Source organism: Phyllostomus discolor, chromosome 12 (genome assembly GCF_004126475.2).
Source record: "Phyllostomus discolor isolate MPI-MPIP mPhyDis1 chromosome 12, mPhyDis1.pri.v3, whole genome shotgun sequence".
NCBI lineage: Eukaryota > Metazoa > Chordata > Mammalia > Chiroptera > Phyllostomidae > Phyllostomus > Phyllostomus discolor.
In genome coordinates, this window is record NC_040914.2 from 60,136,850 (window position 1) to 60,152,066 (window position 15,217).

At 59.8% G+C, this 15,217-nt stretch overlaps 1 protein-coding gene across 3 annotated transcripts; it reads right to left on the minus strand.

Annotated features, from left to right (window-relative positions):
• Window positions 1-47: 47 nt before the first annotated feature.
• On the minus strand, window positions 48-14,862 carry FHOD1 (formin homology 2 domain containing 1). Of its 3 annotated transcripts, XM_028501853.2 has the most exons (24): window positions 14,573-14,862; window positions 7,895-8,001; window positions 7,473-7,537; window positions 7,072-7,139; window positions 6,896-7,001; window positions 6,720-6,814; window positions 6,329-6,440; window positions 6,148-6,242; window positions 5,893-6,036; window positions 5,637-5,779; window positions 5,391-5,555; window positions 5,239-5,262; window positions 4,800-4,853; window positions 3,836-3,951; window positions 3,144-3,748; window positions 2,674-2,829; window positions 2,262-2,444; window positions 2,062-2,181; window positions 1,824-1,985; window positions 1,242-1,432; window positions 961-1,153; window positions 717-879; window positions 436-636; window positions 48-363 (listed from the first exon to the last, which is right to left on the minus strand). In XM_028501853.2, exons 1-24 carry the CDS (start codon window positions 14,771-14,773, stop codon window positions 281-283), a joined length of 3,552 nt encoding a protein of 1,183 aa, XP_028357654.1. In that variant the 5' UTR covers window positions 14,774-14,862; the 3' UTR covers window positions 48-280. The 3 variants fall into 3 exon arrangements, with proteins under 3 accessions (XP_028357654.1, XP_035867883.1, XP_028357655.1); XM_036011990.1 differs by lacking the exon at window positions 1,824-1,985 and having other exon boundaries at window positions 14,573-14,773; XM_028501854.1 differs by lacking the exons at window positions 4,800-4,853; window positions 5,239-5,262 and having other exon boundaries at window positions 58-363; window positions 14,573-14,857.
• Between the last annotated feature and the right edge of the window lie 355 nt (window positions 14,863-15,217).

Here is a 15,217-nt window from a genome sequence, read left to right on the forward strand (position 1 = left end):
TTTGCTATAGAATCAACGTGGTCTGTCCCTTAAAAGAAGATGAAGACTTTTGGATTGGCTAAGAAAACTTTATTATGCTCCACATGTTCAGGGAGCTCGCTCCCACACACACACACACACACACACACACAGCTAATACTGTTCAAGGAATTGGCCATAGGCACAGAGTGACCCCGGGGTTGAGGAGATGCCCAGAATTCTGCTCTGAACCCTCCTTTCTCTATAGTCTTTTGCATGCAGGCTATGGCCCAGACAGATATCCATCCTGGAGGCAGCGCCTTCACACCTCCAGGCCAGGTCCCTTGCCAAGTCCCAGTGCCTGCACCAGGTCGTCTCCGAGCCCACTCTTCAATGTCCGTCTCACTGCAGGGACAGAGCAGGGTTGGAGGAGGTTGATGGGGATAAAGCGGGCGTGGGCGTGTGGGGAGTACTCACAAGATTTGCGGTTGCCACGGGAACGCTTGCGTTCCCTAGCAGCTAAGGCACGAGGACTGCTCTTGGTCACTGATTGCACCAGCAGGTCCATGATCTCATCCGAAGTGTCACTGGGTAAACTGGAGCCTGGGGGTTCTTCTGGCGGTGCAGTGGAGGGCCCCACTGCTGTGGGCATGACTGGGGAGCTGCTCGGGACCAGGCCTGAGGGAGGCCAGAGACGGAGGTCAGGCTAAGGTGGCCCCAAAGCAAAACCCTTTCCCTCTAGTGGCCACAGGTCCCACCTCTGCTACGGCGGCTGTGTGTGGTGTCCTCAGGCTTGATGGTCAGCAGACTTTTCATGCTGGCGTGAATGTCTGCATCACCCCGGCCTGGCCCACTACCCACAGCCACTGGGACAGATGGGTTGTTGGGGACTTCTCCAGCCACACCTGAGAACTTCTCTGTCTAGAGAAGGGAGAAGAATGAGCCGGGAGCCAGGGAGGGAAACCATGGGGGTGGCAGTCAAAACCTGGAAGGGGCTCCCACCTCGGTGATCATGCGTCCCCGGGTCTTGTTGCGCTCACGGTAGGTGGCCCGCTTCTGCTGCTGCTGCAGCACCCTCTCTCGGCAAGTCCGGTACTCCAGCGCAAACTCCCGCAGCGTGTGGCAGAACTGCATGATGCGCACGTCACGGGCTGCCTGTGCCGTGTACCCCAGGTACAGCAGGAAGGCATGGAACCTGGGCAGGACAGGATAGGAAGGGATGGTGAGCCCTGCTTGGGTGTGAGGGACAGCGGTGGCAGTCCTGCCTCTCGGGCTGATGTCACCTGTTGCAGACACGGCGGTGTACTACTCGCAGCATAGCAACACGTCGGGCACAGTGGGCCAGGAAGTGGGTGAGGCGGGCACGCAGGGCTGGGGCCAGCTCGTGCTTGGTCAGGCTCCGCAGACTCTCCTCGGCTGCCCGGCTTCGGTGCTCCAGCTGCCCCAGGTTCTCGGTCAGCTGCTCAAAGTCCACCTGGAAAAGCAGGGGAGTCCACAGGCTGTCCCCCAATAAGAAGGCACTGCCTATGGCTGGTCAGCCTGGGCCATAGGAACACAGACAAGATCCAGCCCCTGCCCTCCGAAGGTTTGCAGTCTGCTGCTGGAGACAGACAAGTCCACTTGACCCAGTGGGGAACAGAGATTCCTGGGGGAAACAGCAGCTAAACTGAGACCCGAAGACTGAGTAGGTGTAGCTAGGCCAATAGAGGAAAGCATTTCTGACAGAGGACACAGCCCTGACGAACGCCTGCAGCCGAGCAAGCCCTGACACAGCAGCTGAAGTGGGGAGGGGGGGAGAAGCCAGCCCCAGCAGCAGCATTCCCTCGCCGTGCCCAGTCTTATTCGAGCCTCTGGCTGGTGCTAACCTTGGCACAGCGGGTCAGGGCGGGGATTTCTGAGTAGAGGTCGGAGGAATCTGGCCGCGTCTGGAGCACCAAGGAGCAGAGATGGTACAGCAGTGACTGCCTGCGCACTGTGTCCTTCACCTCTGACACCTTCTCCAGGTAGCTCAGCTCAAAGCCACTGCTCTGAAAGGACCTTGTTTGAGCCTGGGCCTGGGTGGTTCCAGAGCCTGGCCCCCAGCCCCCATGTGCCATCACTCACCTGGGAGCCATTGAGGAAGTTGCCCACAGCCAGCAGGGTGGCTAGGATGCAGCGGAAGGTGGCATTTTGCACCAGCTGTCCCATGCCCACTTTCAGGTCATACAGTGGCTCCGCGATTTCCTGGTGTGGGAAGCCAGGGACTCTTAGACTACATGGTTTTCATGCTCACCACTGCCTGTCCCATCCCATGACCCAGGTACCCGTTCCATGCTGTCATAGTCCAGCTTGAAGGCCCAGAGTTGTAGGCGGGCAGCCAGGCCCCCGATGGAAGCAAGAGTCATCAGGAAAGTCTCAGCAGGGCCCAGAGGAATGTCAGGATTGGCCAACTGGGCCTCCTCGATCTTCTGCCGCTCCTCCTCTGTGGGCATCATGGTCAGTAGTTTCTGAGGACACAGCCACCACCCCAACAGGCCACTCAGTGCTGGCCTGAGTCCTCAAGTGTTGGTCTTGACTCCTCCCCTAGACTTTCTGGGGGGTGCCGCAGGGGCAGGGTCCGGGGACTGCTCTGCCGAGCCCGTGCCCACCACTGGAGGGACAGGAAATACCCACTGACCAAAGAAGAGGGCTAGACACCCCCGTCTCCCTGTGACACCCCCAGCTGGGTATCCCTACCTCAATGCCATCCTTGCTGACGGCAAACTCATCAAAGTTGAGCAGGGCGGCCTTAATGACATGCAGAGGTGGCAGAGTGGTTAGGCCGATGTTGATAGCGTTGCTGCGCTTGGGGTCCAGCACCGTGGTCATTGTCCGGCGGCCCTCGCCAGCTTTCTTTGAGGTTGGGGAAACGGCAGTGTGAGACTGGGAAAGGGACTGGCTGGGGCAACAAGCTAAGAGGGCACTCTAAGACCCCCATCTAAATGGCCAAATGGAGGGGTCACCCTACAACCAGGGACCTGGGATGAACTCAGATGTTGGTTAGAACCCTGCTGATCCCTTGCTGAGGCCTCAGACAAATCCCCACTCCTTCTTTGCCTCAGTTTCCCCCTATGGGAAATGAGTGGCCGCCCCAGCCGTTAGGACCCTTGAGCTCTGATTCCCTCCCCTCTCCACTGGGGTTACCTTGCAGATGGGGGTGCGTTTACCTTGGAAGGCAGCACGTCCTTGGCACGGGACTCGAACAGGTGCTCCAGCCGGGCGGTGTCCACGGAGACAGGCTCCAGGGAGGCCCACAGGGTGGAGCAGGGCCCGAAGCGGCTCCCGGAGCCTCCGTGGCCCCCAGCCAGCTTAAGTTCCCGCCAGAAGAGTTTTACCGTCTTCCTCTTGGTGGGGAGGGCCAGGCTGTCGGGCACTGACGGGGGCAGAGGGGCAGCCGGGGGTGGAGGTGGCGGGAAAGGGCCTTTGATGGGTGGGGGAGGTGGGGGTGGAGGAGGTGGGGGGCCTCCTGACAACAAGGGCGGTGGGGGTGGTGGGGGTGGGACCCCTTTTCCGGTGTCTGTAGACTCCATGTTCAGCATGTCCTGGTCTTCATCCTCCCCCAGATCTGAGAAGTCCAGGTCCCCAATGCAGAGCTTGGGGACACGGGTAGGGAGCTCCTGGGCGGGCTCGGCTTTGGGACTTGGTGGGGCCAGTGGCTTCTTGGGCTCTGGCTCAAAGCTCTGTTGGGCCCGGAGCAGGACTCGGGGGGCAGGGCTCTGGAGTGTTCTGGGTACAGGGACTGTTTCGGGGGAACCCCAGAGTTCCCGGGTATCTAAAAAAAGAGAAGCCGCTACCAGTGTCATGCCCTCTGTGGAGCAACAGGGAGACATGGGTCAATTCTGCCCACACACCGACTTACCTGGGTGCCCATCAGCCTCGTCGGGCACTGCCCCAGCCAGTGCCTCTGCCCGGCCCTGAGCCAGTGCAGCCTGCTTCTCTGTTTCTGCCGCTGCCACATTTTCCAGGAACCGGGCTCTGGGGGGAGGCACCCGTCAGTGAGCTTGTCCGACACACCCCAGCCCAGGGTGGTACACATGCTGGGCCCCTGGGCGTTGCCTCCAATTGCAGGCGCACACAGACACACACCAACAGACCATGCACACTGAGCTGACCCAGGACCCGAACGCCCGAGGCCAGCCCACGCTCAGTCCTCCACATCTGGGGAGGGTCATTGCCAGCCCAGCATTCCCAGGTCGGCATCCAGAGAGAAAGAAGTTCTACTTAGTGTCCAACTAGCAACTCTGCCGCTCATGTTCATTGTTCTGATTCTAGACAAGGATCCTTGGAGTGTAGGAAGGGGACGGCTGTCCCAGTGGACTATCCCTCCCTGGGCCGGTCTGCTGTTTCCAAGAGCTCTGACCTGTGCCCAGAACGGGGCCTGGTAGATGACCTGCACTCAGTTTATGTTGAAATAATGAATGTGATCCAGTCTCTTTTTGGCCCCTCCAGCTTCCGGTGGCCCCGAGTCCCTGCTCCTACCTTAGCCCTAGGCTGCCCCTCCATCGCCACAACACACAGCAGCCCAGGTCCCCTCCCTGCTCTAGTCCCGGCCCGAGGGCCCGGGAGAATAGGTTGCAGGTTGGGAGTCCACATCCTCATCCCCGGTCAAAGCTGCTAGGTTGTCACTATTGAAGCACAGGGACCACTGTGACACCAGGGAGCTAACCCCAGTGTTTAGTCCTTAGGTCGGGATAAGCATGGGGGGGAAGGGGCCTGAGACTCCCCCAGCTCTGGCTGCACAGGCAGGCGGAACCCCCGCTGCGGGAAGCAATGCTGAAGCCATGAGCGCCTGGCAGGCCTGGGAGGCTAGCTTCTGTACTTACTCCAGCCTGGCCTGCCCAGCCGGGGGCTGGGGGGCAGGGGGGCTCTCAGGGGCCCTGGGCGGGGGGGATGAGAGAAGAGATAGTAACTGCGGTGCCAGCTCCACCCCGAAGCCCAGCTGCCCACACCCACACAGAACTGGGCAGTGCTATCAGGGATCCTTTCCCGGCCACAGTGGGAAGAGGAGGGGGTTCGGGAAGGCATGACAAGAGGAAACTATAAATGGAGGGCAGACACTGACATGAAGCCCGACAGGGTGCAGTAAGAGACAAAGACAGAGCAGCACAAGAGTCCGAGGCAGTGACGGAAAGACAGTAGGGGGGAGGGAGACAGATGACATTGGCCAAGGCAGGTGGAATGCCAGAAAGAAATGAAGAGGAGCCTCAGGAGGAGGAGGTCCAGTTAGAGCCGAACCTCCCCCACCGCCCAGCAGTCACTTACCAAACAGGAGCAGTTTGGTGAAGTCTGGAAAGAGAGAGAGAGAAAGCACGCGTTTGGGAAGAGGAGGCGGAAGGGCCATGGGAGGGAGCAGAGCAGAGGGACAGGTCAGGGAGAGGATTCCAGGCGGGGGCAGCCTCTATCCCGGTGCTTACTTGTAGACGCTCCTCTCACAGGAACTGTCAGCTGCTGCGGGCACCACGGAGAGGGCAGGAAAGAGGTTCACGGAGGTACAAAGGCCAGAGGCAGGGCCCACCCGGCTGGGTGCGGGGCTTGTAGGTGTAACAGGGCTGCTGGTGGAGGAGGAGGGGCCTGTGGGGCTGGAGGCGGGGTCTGTCAGGAGACAGGGCTACCCCTGGCCCATCCATCCCATCTCCCCAGCTACTGAGGCCGGCTCTTACCCAGGCTCTGTGGTGCGCACGGGGCAGCCCCCGCCTTCTAGAGATCGGCGGCTCCTCTTGCCTTCCTCAGAAGAGGGCTTTCTCCGCTCCCGCCGTCCACCTACGGCTTCCTCGATGTCTCCATCCTCCAAACGCAGGGCGCTCTAGCAGACATGGGCCCAGATATGAGCCGCTGAGGTAGGGCAGGGTGCTGGGGAACTGCGCCCCCTCCCTCCCCTCCTCTTGCTTCCAGTTGGGCCCTGGTGGCCCTGCCCACCTCGTAGAGCACAAGTTGAGCTCGCAGGTCGATGTCAGTGCCCGCATTGCCCAGGTGGTACTGGACCAGTGACTCCATGCCCTGCTGCTCCAGTGCATCCGTCACGTCGTAGAAGGAGTCCTGATCTGGGAGGGCTGCCAGAGTCTAGAGGGTGAGGGGAGGAGGGCAAGGCTAAGGCTGATGGGAGCCCGGAGTCAGGAGGCTGAGGAGCTCAGAGCTGGCGTCTGGTTGCCACGTGTTTGGTTCAACACACACCTTGTTAATGAGGGTGACTGTGAACACCAGCAACTCAGGGTCTGCACCATTCTTCTCCTCTAGGATGGACACCAGGTTGGCCCACGGAAGAGCACCTGCCACACAGAAGGGAGAGCAGTCACGGGGAGAAAGGTAGGACAGAGGGCTCTGAGTGGCGGGGGAGGGAGGGGCAGTCTCTGACCGGTGGTGCTGGCCACAGAGTTGACGGCATAGATGAAGAGCGGCGCGTTGCTCTCAGAGTATTCCACAAACACCAGCAGCAGCTTCAGAGCGGTCTTCACCACCAAGCGGGACTAGGGGCGGGGGGATGGGGGGGGTCACCACGTATGAGTGGGGGTTGGGCCAGACCTGTGCCAACACCTGGTGTGGAGGGGGCGGGGCTCCTGGGGCTGGTCCCAGAGAGGAAAGTCTTGGCAAAAAGACCCTGGCTGTAGGCCCAGGCATTGAAGTGCTTTCTAGGGTTAGAGGGGCCACAGACTAACTCCATTCTAGTCCATGTTGCAGAAGAGGAAAGTGAGGCCCAGGCAGAGGCAGTGGGAAGAGGGTTCGTGACTGCGGGGAGGCCCACTCACCTGGCTGGCACATAGTGTGTACAGCCACTGCACGGTCTCATTGTGGGCCACCACCCCCAGCATCCCATCCACAAAAAGCATCAGCTGGCCTATTGCTAGGGACACAGAAACAAGAAGAGGTCAGTAAGGGGTCACTGAGGGCCAGGGTCGCGGGGGCGGGGCGGGGCGGGGCCAACCTCGGAGGATGTAGCTCTGGTAGTTGTGGTCAGCGGCAGCACCCACGCGGGTCAAACAGCTCAGCCCCTCTGAGTGCACAAATTCAGGCACCAGGTCCTTGTCCTCCTGCGGGTGCCACGGGGAGTTTACGGGGGCTCAGGCTGGATGCCCACCCCCGCCCACCTCTGGGCCTCACCTGGAAGATCTGCTTTAGTGAGAAGAGGGAGCGGCGGAGCTCAGGGCCGCTGGAGCCGTACAATTTTTCTGCAAGGGGTAGGTGGGCATAGTAACCTCGAGTGGACACTGACACCCTCTTCTGTTGAGACACAACCACCGCCCCCCAGCAAAGAATATTCTAGTTCTCTTGAACCCCCTGCCTCCTCCTCTACTCACTCCCTGACTCTGCGCAGCCCCCACCCACGTCCAGCTGTGGCATCAGCCCTGGTCCCGGAAGGAGAGGTCAGGATAGGAAGGGGAGGGGCCACATATCCCGTCTCTGATCCCTCCTGCTCACTGTGCGGCCAGGGCCTGAAAGAAACTGGGCCGGCTCGCCTGGGCGGGGGTGGTTGCCAGACACCAACGCTCTCACACACTCACCTAAGATGGCATTGACCCTCACCGAGAGCTGGGTCCGAAGGATCAGTGTAGGCTTCCGCCCTTTGCTGGAATCAAGCAGCCTCGTCAGCAGCTCCCAGCCCATTCCCTGGGGTCCCTTCCCCCACACCAGGGCTGCCAAAGACCTCCCCAAATGTTCCCCCAAGCCCAAGGCTTGGCCAGACAGAAGTGTTTATGCAAACACAGGTATCTTAGGTATGTGGGACAGTCCCCCACTCCCATCCTGGGCAGCAGGTAATACTGGCCAGGCCGTGGGATTCCCCTGGCATAGTTCCCTGGGGCAGCAGGATGTGACCCAGAGCCCAGGCCAGAGACCAGGTGTCTCGGCTGTGGACACCTGAGCCAGCCCCTGGTGGGAGCGAGGCTGGGGCCAGCCTAGTCTTCCTGGCTTCATCAGCTCTGACCTGATCTCTTCATAGAAGCCCTCCAGCATCTCCCGCTGCTCTTCCAGGGACAGCTCAGGGTCCAGGTAGAATCCAGAGGGAGACACTTGCAGGGCACAGTCCTCTAGCTGGGGGCAAAGAGAACAGCTGTCAGGGCTGGGGTGTGTATGGAGACCCCCATGACCTCCCACCTCCTCCTCAGGGTGCTGGCAGGGGTCCAGCACGGGCTCTGCACTGCGGCCACGCGTTTCTTCAGCAGTGCTCACGCACCATCCCTCTCAGGTGCCAGACTCCCTTGCCCTTTGTATGTGCTGTCGTCTTGGCTAACAGCCACTCATTCTTTAGGTTTCAGATTAGATAAGGCTCTTTAAAAAAAGACTTTCTGGACTCCTCTAGCCAATGCTATGCAGCCCACTCCACGCCCCGTGTGCACCCTGCTCTGAGGCTTTCCCCAGAGCAGGGCGATATCCTGGGCGCCGGAGTCCTTCCCCTGTCACCATGTGTTTGCTGGGTGCGGGAGGCTCTCGCAGCACCTGACACACAGTAACTGCTCGCCAGGCACGTGCTGAGCTGAGGAACATGAATGAGGAAGGAGAATGGAGAGAAGATGGGAGGAAGTTCCTGCCTTCGAGGAAGTTCACAGCCCTGTGGGGTGATAAGCTGCAGCCACAAAGCATTCAAGCCCAGGGGAAAGTGTTAAGAATGCTGGGAGGCGGCGCGTTCCCGTCTCAGGAGCACAGCCCTTCCCGTTACCTCTGCCGTTCTCTCTCAGGGGCTCCGAGGGCCCTTCTTTTGCTTCTGTGACTTGTTTCCTGAGTCTACGCAGCCCAGCTGGCTCATTTCTACTACCTCTGTAACTTTCCAAATAACCTTTCTCTTATAATTTGGGGGAAAAAAATGCTGGGAGGTGGAAACCCAGCTGGGAGAGATGTGTGTGTCTCTCCCTGAGATAAGACAGTGAGGAGTGGGGCCCAACCCACAGGCTCCCAGTCCCTCCAGGCCTCCCAGTGGCCTATTGAAAACCAGATTTTAGGGTCTGACTCAGTCAGTCTCCAGTGAGTTCCCGAAACCTGTACTGGAACAAGAAGGCACATGCTCCATCCACCTATCTGCTTCTCATGACTTTCTCCCTGCTGAGCCTGGCTCCCCTCCACCACTGGGCAGGACACTTGGCCCCTTGAGAATACCTGTAGAAGAGCCTAGTGAGGTGACCGTGGAGAGTCTGCTGTGATGGCAGCACCGTGCCTCTCCCGCACACCTCCTCCATAGCAAAGTCCCCTTGACTTGAGTGGCCCCACTCCTTGAGGTGCCGTGACCCAGGGAGAGCCTCCCTCTGCAGAGTCAGGGGGCCTCTGGCCTCCATCTTACTGGGAAAGTCAACCCCACATTTGCCCTGGTGTTCTGTCAGCCCTGCCTAGTTTGGGACCGAGCCTGGGGGCTTCCAGCTGCCCTAGGTTCCCTGGGTGGAAAGGAAGTCCGGCCCTGCCTCTGTTTGGCACCCCTGCTATGCCTGAGAGGCTGACCCAGCTCCTTCCTGGCAGTTCAGGCCCTTCCTATGAGGCCCCTGGGTAACCACCTCCCCCCACTGCATGGGACATGGGACACAGGACAAATACTCCAGCCTGTTTTCTGTCCCACTTCCTGTCTGGCTGCCTGCCCTCCTCTTGGGCTAGCCTGGCCTCTCTCCCGTCCCTAGGAGCAGAGTCACCTTCTCCAGGGCCTTTTGGGGACAGAACTGAGGTGGGGGGCAAGGCCCCAGGGCTGGGGTACTTTATCCAGGGCCAGTTCAGTCAAGGGCAGCCCCACATTCCCCCTGATCCCTCTTCCCACGGCATGACTCAGCAGCCTACCCTCCCCACCCCCACCCAGGAGCAGCTGCAACTCCTTCTGGGACCCTAGACAAACGTATCTCCCCCAGGGCCACAGCCTCCCTCAGGGATCCCCCAAATCACACACGTATAGAACAGCTCATTCATTGAAGCATTCACGAACTGGGCTGGTTTTAGGTGCTGAGGACGTAGCAGGGAATGAGACACTGCCTCTGCCTTCCCTGCTTTCCAGTCGGGTTGGGCAGGCAGGCAGGCTTGACTCAGAGAAAGGCCGCAAATGAATGCAGATGCACAAGGGTGCCAAGGGTGCCAAGCCAGGGGAGCCGTGGAGTGGTGTAAAGATAAACACTGGAGGGGTGATCGGATTATACCCGGTAACGGCTTACATACCCAGGTGTACGGTCAGGTATACATACGCTCACTGGCCAGGCACAGGCCCAAGAAGCACACCCACAGAAAGCTGGGGCCCAGCCTGCTCCCCTCCCCTCCTGCACGCTCTCATCCCGAGTGGGCAGGATACCTGGATACCTGCCTCCAGGTGGGGGCAGGATCCTGAAGACTTAAGCACTCATCACCCCCAGCCTCCTCAGAGGAGCAGGTCTAAACCCTCATTGTAGCAGCGGCTCCCCTAACCATGTCACCTGTTTAGTCCTGCCAGGGCCCCATTTCTGGAGAGGAGGTCCAGGGGTCATAGGCAGCCCGGGGCCTGCAGGACAATGTTCCCCTCCTCCAGCCATCTGTCTTGGGGAGAGCTTTGTCCCGGCAAGCGGCAAAGAGCAGAGACTTCCTGCCAGCTGAGTGGTGCTTGTCCCTCGCAGCCCTGGCCCCTTCCTGGGGTCACCCTTCTGAGAGCCAAACCTCTGGGCCTTGTTTCTCACACCCTGGGGTTGCGCCAGGCTTGAGTAAGCCCGAACCCTGGTCCCTGCTGACAGCGCTTAGGGTCAGCACAGGTTCAGAGTGGGTCTGCATCCTTGACTCCCTCCTGGCTCTCGTCTTCCACACTTCCCGTCTGGGGTGGTGTCCCTCCCCCATTCTTCCCAGGCCCAGCCCCTGGCTTTAGTCTCCAGACCCTTATCCTTTTGATCCTCTGGGCTCAGGTTTTTCTGGCAGCCCCAAGCAACTGGTTACATATGATTTGATGTGCAGGGCTAAGCTTAGGGGGCCCTGGTGTCTTCTCCCCCATGTTTCCATAGCAGTGTAATCAGATGAGCACGAACAGGCCAGGGGCAGAGTACAAGGAAGACGGCGGAGAGGACATAAGGATATGCTGAAGGACCCTTGTTTAAGGAAATAATTTACAAACTGCCTTTTTCTTCTCTTCTGCAAACATAAGACCCTGTGCTCTGATGCCCCTCCTTTCCTGTTACCTTGGGTCTCCAACTAGACCTTGACTTCTTGGATGAGACATGGATGGCCCCTGAGGAGGGACACCCACTTTTGTCATGGCTCCTCTGTGTCATGCACCGAGCTGCCTAGTTCCCAGTTCCTTTGATCCCGATAACCCTTTCGTAGGCGAGGAGACCAAGGTACAGAATTTGCACCAGGCTGCACAACCAGAAATGGTGCCAGGGCTAACTGACCTACATCTTAAGTGGATGTTCTCTGGAACCGCTCCAGGGAACCCTGCAACGGAGGTGGGGTGAAGGCTGGAGCCTGTAGGGTTGCCAAGAGCTGAAGGGGGCCCCTCAGCTTTCCAGACTCTGCAAATACCCCAAACTGGTCCTCCCAGTTGCAGCGAGGGAGGGCTAACGAACACACACACACCATACATGCTGGGGTAATAGTGCCCGCCTCTGCCAGGACTTAGGTCCTGGGGTCCCTCACCAGGCTGCAACCCCAGCTCCCCAGTCCACAGTGACCAGCGAATCGGATGTGCCAGAGCACTCCATCTTGCCCTTAAGAATCCTCTGGGACCCTTCCAGTTGACCCTGTCCTAGCAGGTCAAGTTCACACATAAGCGCCCTTGCCATAACTGTTTCTGAAGGGTAAACTGAGGCTGGAGCAAGGAGGGGGCAAAGTCAGGAAACATTCCAAGACACTGCAACTCCTGTCCTACTGTGATCTTTAGCCACACGGGGGAAACACAGTTTGCTGGTAATGGACAGATTTCTAGGGCTATCTCCGCTGCTAGGGGTAGGGGGCTCCTCTGGCCTTTGCTTCAGGGTCAGAGCAGCACCCAGGTCCCTCTGCCCTGAGCCCAGGGAGAGGTCAGCACTATCCCAGACATGGCAGGGCCTTTGCGTGTAAGGGAAGAGCTCTTGAGGTAGCACCCAGGAGGGCAAATTGTAGCAGGCAGTGCGGGACAGGCAGGCTCTGGGTAAGGAGAAGAGCCACAGGGCGGGAGAGGCAGGTTCTCCCCTGGGGCAAGAGCAAGACCCTGAGCGGACTGAAGCTCTGGCAATAGAAGGAAGATAGATATTTTTGAGTTCCCCTGGGGACATCAGGCATGGTCTAAGGCACTGCCAGAGCCCTGCCTACCCCCCACCCAGGGCCAGGAGATGAGTCAGAGGCTGTGGCCAGGAGCTTCCTCCTAGACTGGGAGGAAATGAGCAAGGCCCTCACAGATCTGAAAGTTCCAAGTCCTTTATAAAGGAAACCCCAGGGGAACTCAAGAGGCAGTCCTAGCCCAATGGGCTCTGTGGGGTGGAGCCCCAGAGAGAAAGAAGGCTGGGCCTCTGCACATCCCCAGGGAGGAGGCAGGGTCTGCAGGGATGATGGGGGTCAGTGCCCAGTGAGGGAGGGCAGAGGTGGCTGTATCCTGTTCCTCTGCTGGGCAACTCTGCAGAGGATGAAGCCGGGAGTACAAAACCCCTTCCTCTTATTCCTGCTCTACAGCCCTGCACAGGGGCTCTCAAGGCAGGCCTGAGTCATGTCTGTGCCCCTGGGGCACCCACTTATAGGACGAGGGGAGGAACCAGCTGTTGACATTTCCTGCAAGGAGGGGCCCTGCTCCCCTTCTCTCAGCTCTCTGATGTCTCTGCCCCTACCCTATTCTCAGCCTTCTTCCTCCAGCCTTCTATTCTGGGGCTGTGGTCACAGTTTATATTTGGGATGAGCACATCACAGTGCATCTGACCATTGCTGGCAGAGCTGCCAGCTCCAGGGAGTCCTGGCCCGGAGCACTGTGGTAACCCAGCGTGTCCACCCCCATACTCTGCCTGTGGGGCATAGGGCAGTCTTTAGGTATACCAGGTGGGAGATCCCAAAAGGGAGGAAAGCAGAAGGACTGAGTTGGCAGGGACTTAGCACATTCTTTGAGTTCAGTAGTGTCCTTAGCTAGAAGCAGAGAAGAGGGCAGGGCACTTGGTAGGGTAAGGAGATGGGTCCTTAAATGGGGGGTGGGGGTGTTCTGAGCCTCCTTCCTGTAGCTGACCTCTCAAACCTGCCCCTAATTGGAAAGAGGGGTGTCAGGGTTAAGCCCCATCCTAGAGTGGGGGGTGGGATGAAAGGAATACTGGGTTCTCTGTAGTGCTGCAGGCTTACTTCAGCACCAGGAGTTCCAGGAACCTGGCCTCACTTCAGCACCCTTCTCTCTCCAGCACCCAACCTGCATAGGAGGTGGCCTCAGGCTGGACGTGCTTCTTTCAGGCCCACCTCAGTTTACCCCTTCCACCAGGGCAGGGCAGGGAGCCGGGTGGGTTGTTGCATCAAAACTGGAGTGAGCAGGGTGCCGCCACTTTCAAGTCGTGGTCTTGAATCCCGGGCTTTGCCGGAACGTGCACCACTCCCCACGCCAATAGTCTCACCACTTCTCCCTCCCGAGCTCGGAGGCGGGGCTGGCCCTTAGCGCGAGGAATGCAGGCTGGGGGCCGGCGCCCGGGGCACATTCCAAGGGAGACCCCGGGCCTTGTGGCGGGGAGGCAAGTTTGCGCAACCCGGCGACCCAGCTAAGGCTGGGAGCAGGGGAGGGCACCGTCACCAAATCACTCTCCTTTCCCGCACCACTTAGTGCAGACTGGCTGACTGGGAAGCCTAGGAAGTGGTAGTGCACTTCCCCGAGTCCTAGCCCGGAAACCCGGAGCGCCGGAAAGGGCTGCCTGCGGGGGGTCGAGTGCAGCGAGCGGGAGGAGAGCTAGGGCCCGCCATCTGGAAAAGGGCCTTTCCTGGTACTGTGCACGAGTCGGTTCCGGGGTGCAGGCAAACTAGGGCAGGACAGCGGTTTAAAATTAGCCTGGCCCGCCTCCTCCCTTCCAGCTGCCCGCCCGCGGTGGCGCGAGTAAGAGATGGTGGGGGCGGTGACTCAAAGGGCTTTTCCACCAGTGGAACCTCCCGCGCCCGGCGTGTCCCAGGCCGGGACGCTTCTCGAGGACTCCCCTCATTCCGTAAAGTCTGTTCGCCTCTGGCACTCCCAAGCCAGACCCCCAACCTGCAGTGGCAACACTCTACACAGCAGGATTCAACTCAACCTCTAGACGCCCCTCGAAACCTTGCCACCTTCAGTGGCCCGCCCCGGGTCCGCCCCTCCTCGTAGTTCCGCCCCTGCTTGAGGTGAGGTGGGAGCTGGTCCACACGCTCCCAGCTCCGCCTCCTGGGTCCCCTACCACCCAAATATCTACCGTCATCCAATCCAGAGCAGTTACCCAGGCAGACAGGCATCGAGTGGACCCTAAGCACCTCCTCAGGTGGGCCTCACTTCAAGGGGCAGCCAGGGTGGTGCAGACCACAAGATCCCATCTCCCTTTTTCAGGTTCCTTTAAACTCGAGAGGCGTTGCCGCAAGCAGGGCCATGTGGACCTTGGGTCCCCAGCCCAAGACTTTCCCGTCGGAGCGTAACCACTCCAGATTCGCCCTGGGGGGCACCTCTCAAAGGCTTTCACGGCGCAAACCCTGAACCCTCGATAGCCTCCAACCTTTCTCCGGCTGCCCTCACCTTGAGCGGCGCCCCCAGCAGGCGATGCAGCGCGGGTATTTGTGTACCCAGGGGCAGTGCCCCGTCCAGGCTGCAGGTGGGGGCCCGGCGCGGCTCCGGGAAGTTGGCACAAGCGAAGGGATCAGTGTCCTCCAGGTACTGCACCCGCACGGTCACCACTGATACCGGCTCCCCGTCCCCGCGGTCTTCCCCGCCAGCCATGGCTCTGCCACTGGCTCGCGTCGCGAACCTCCGGACAAGTCTCGGCTCCAAGGCAGAGACTCCTCAACTAGATCTGGGCGGAGACGAACAGGACACTGTCGAAGAGGGGCGGAGCAAGACGGAGGCGGGGCCGAGGGAGGTGGTGGAGCCCAGAGTCGTCCCGGAAAGCGCAGGGGGTGGGTAACCACTGCCGGAGGCGGGGCTTGCGGCTAGCCACTTAGAGGGCGTGATCCTGATCCCGTTAGTTCACTGCCTAGGCGGGCGGGAAAACCCGAGCTCGCTCCCGGCCCTGAGAGTGCGCAGAGAGCGGGAGGCTTTCTCTGCGCTTGGGGAGGTGAGGATGTGCTCTCTTTGGGGGCTGGTGGGGCGGAAATTTCTTCAGATATTGGCCGGCCTTGTCTCCCTCAATTTAGGGGCGAGATGGTCCTGAGTCGTTCAGTTTGA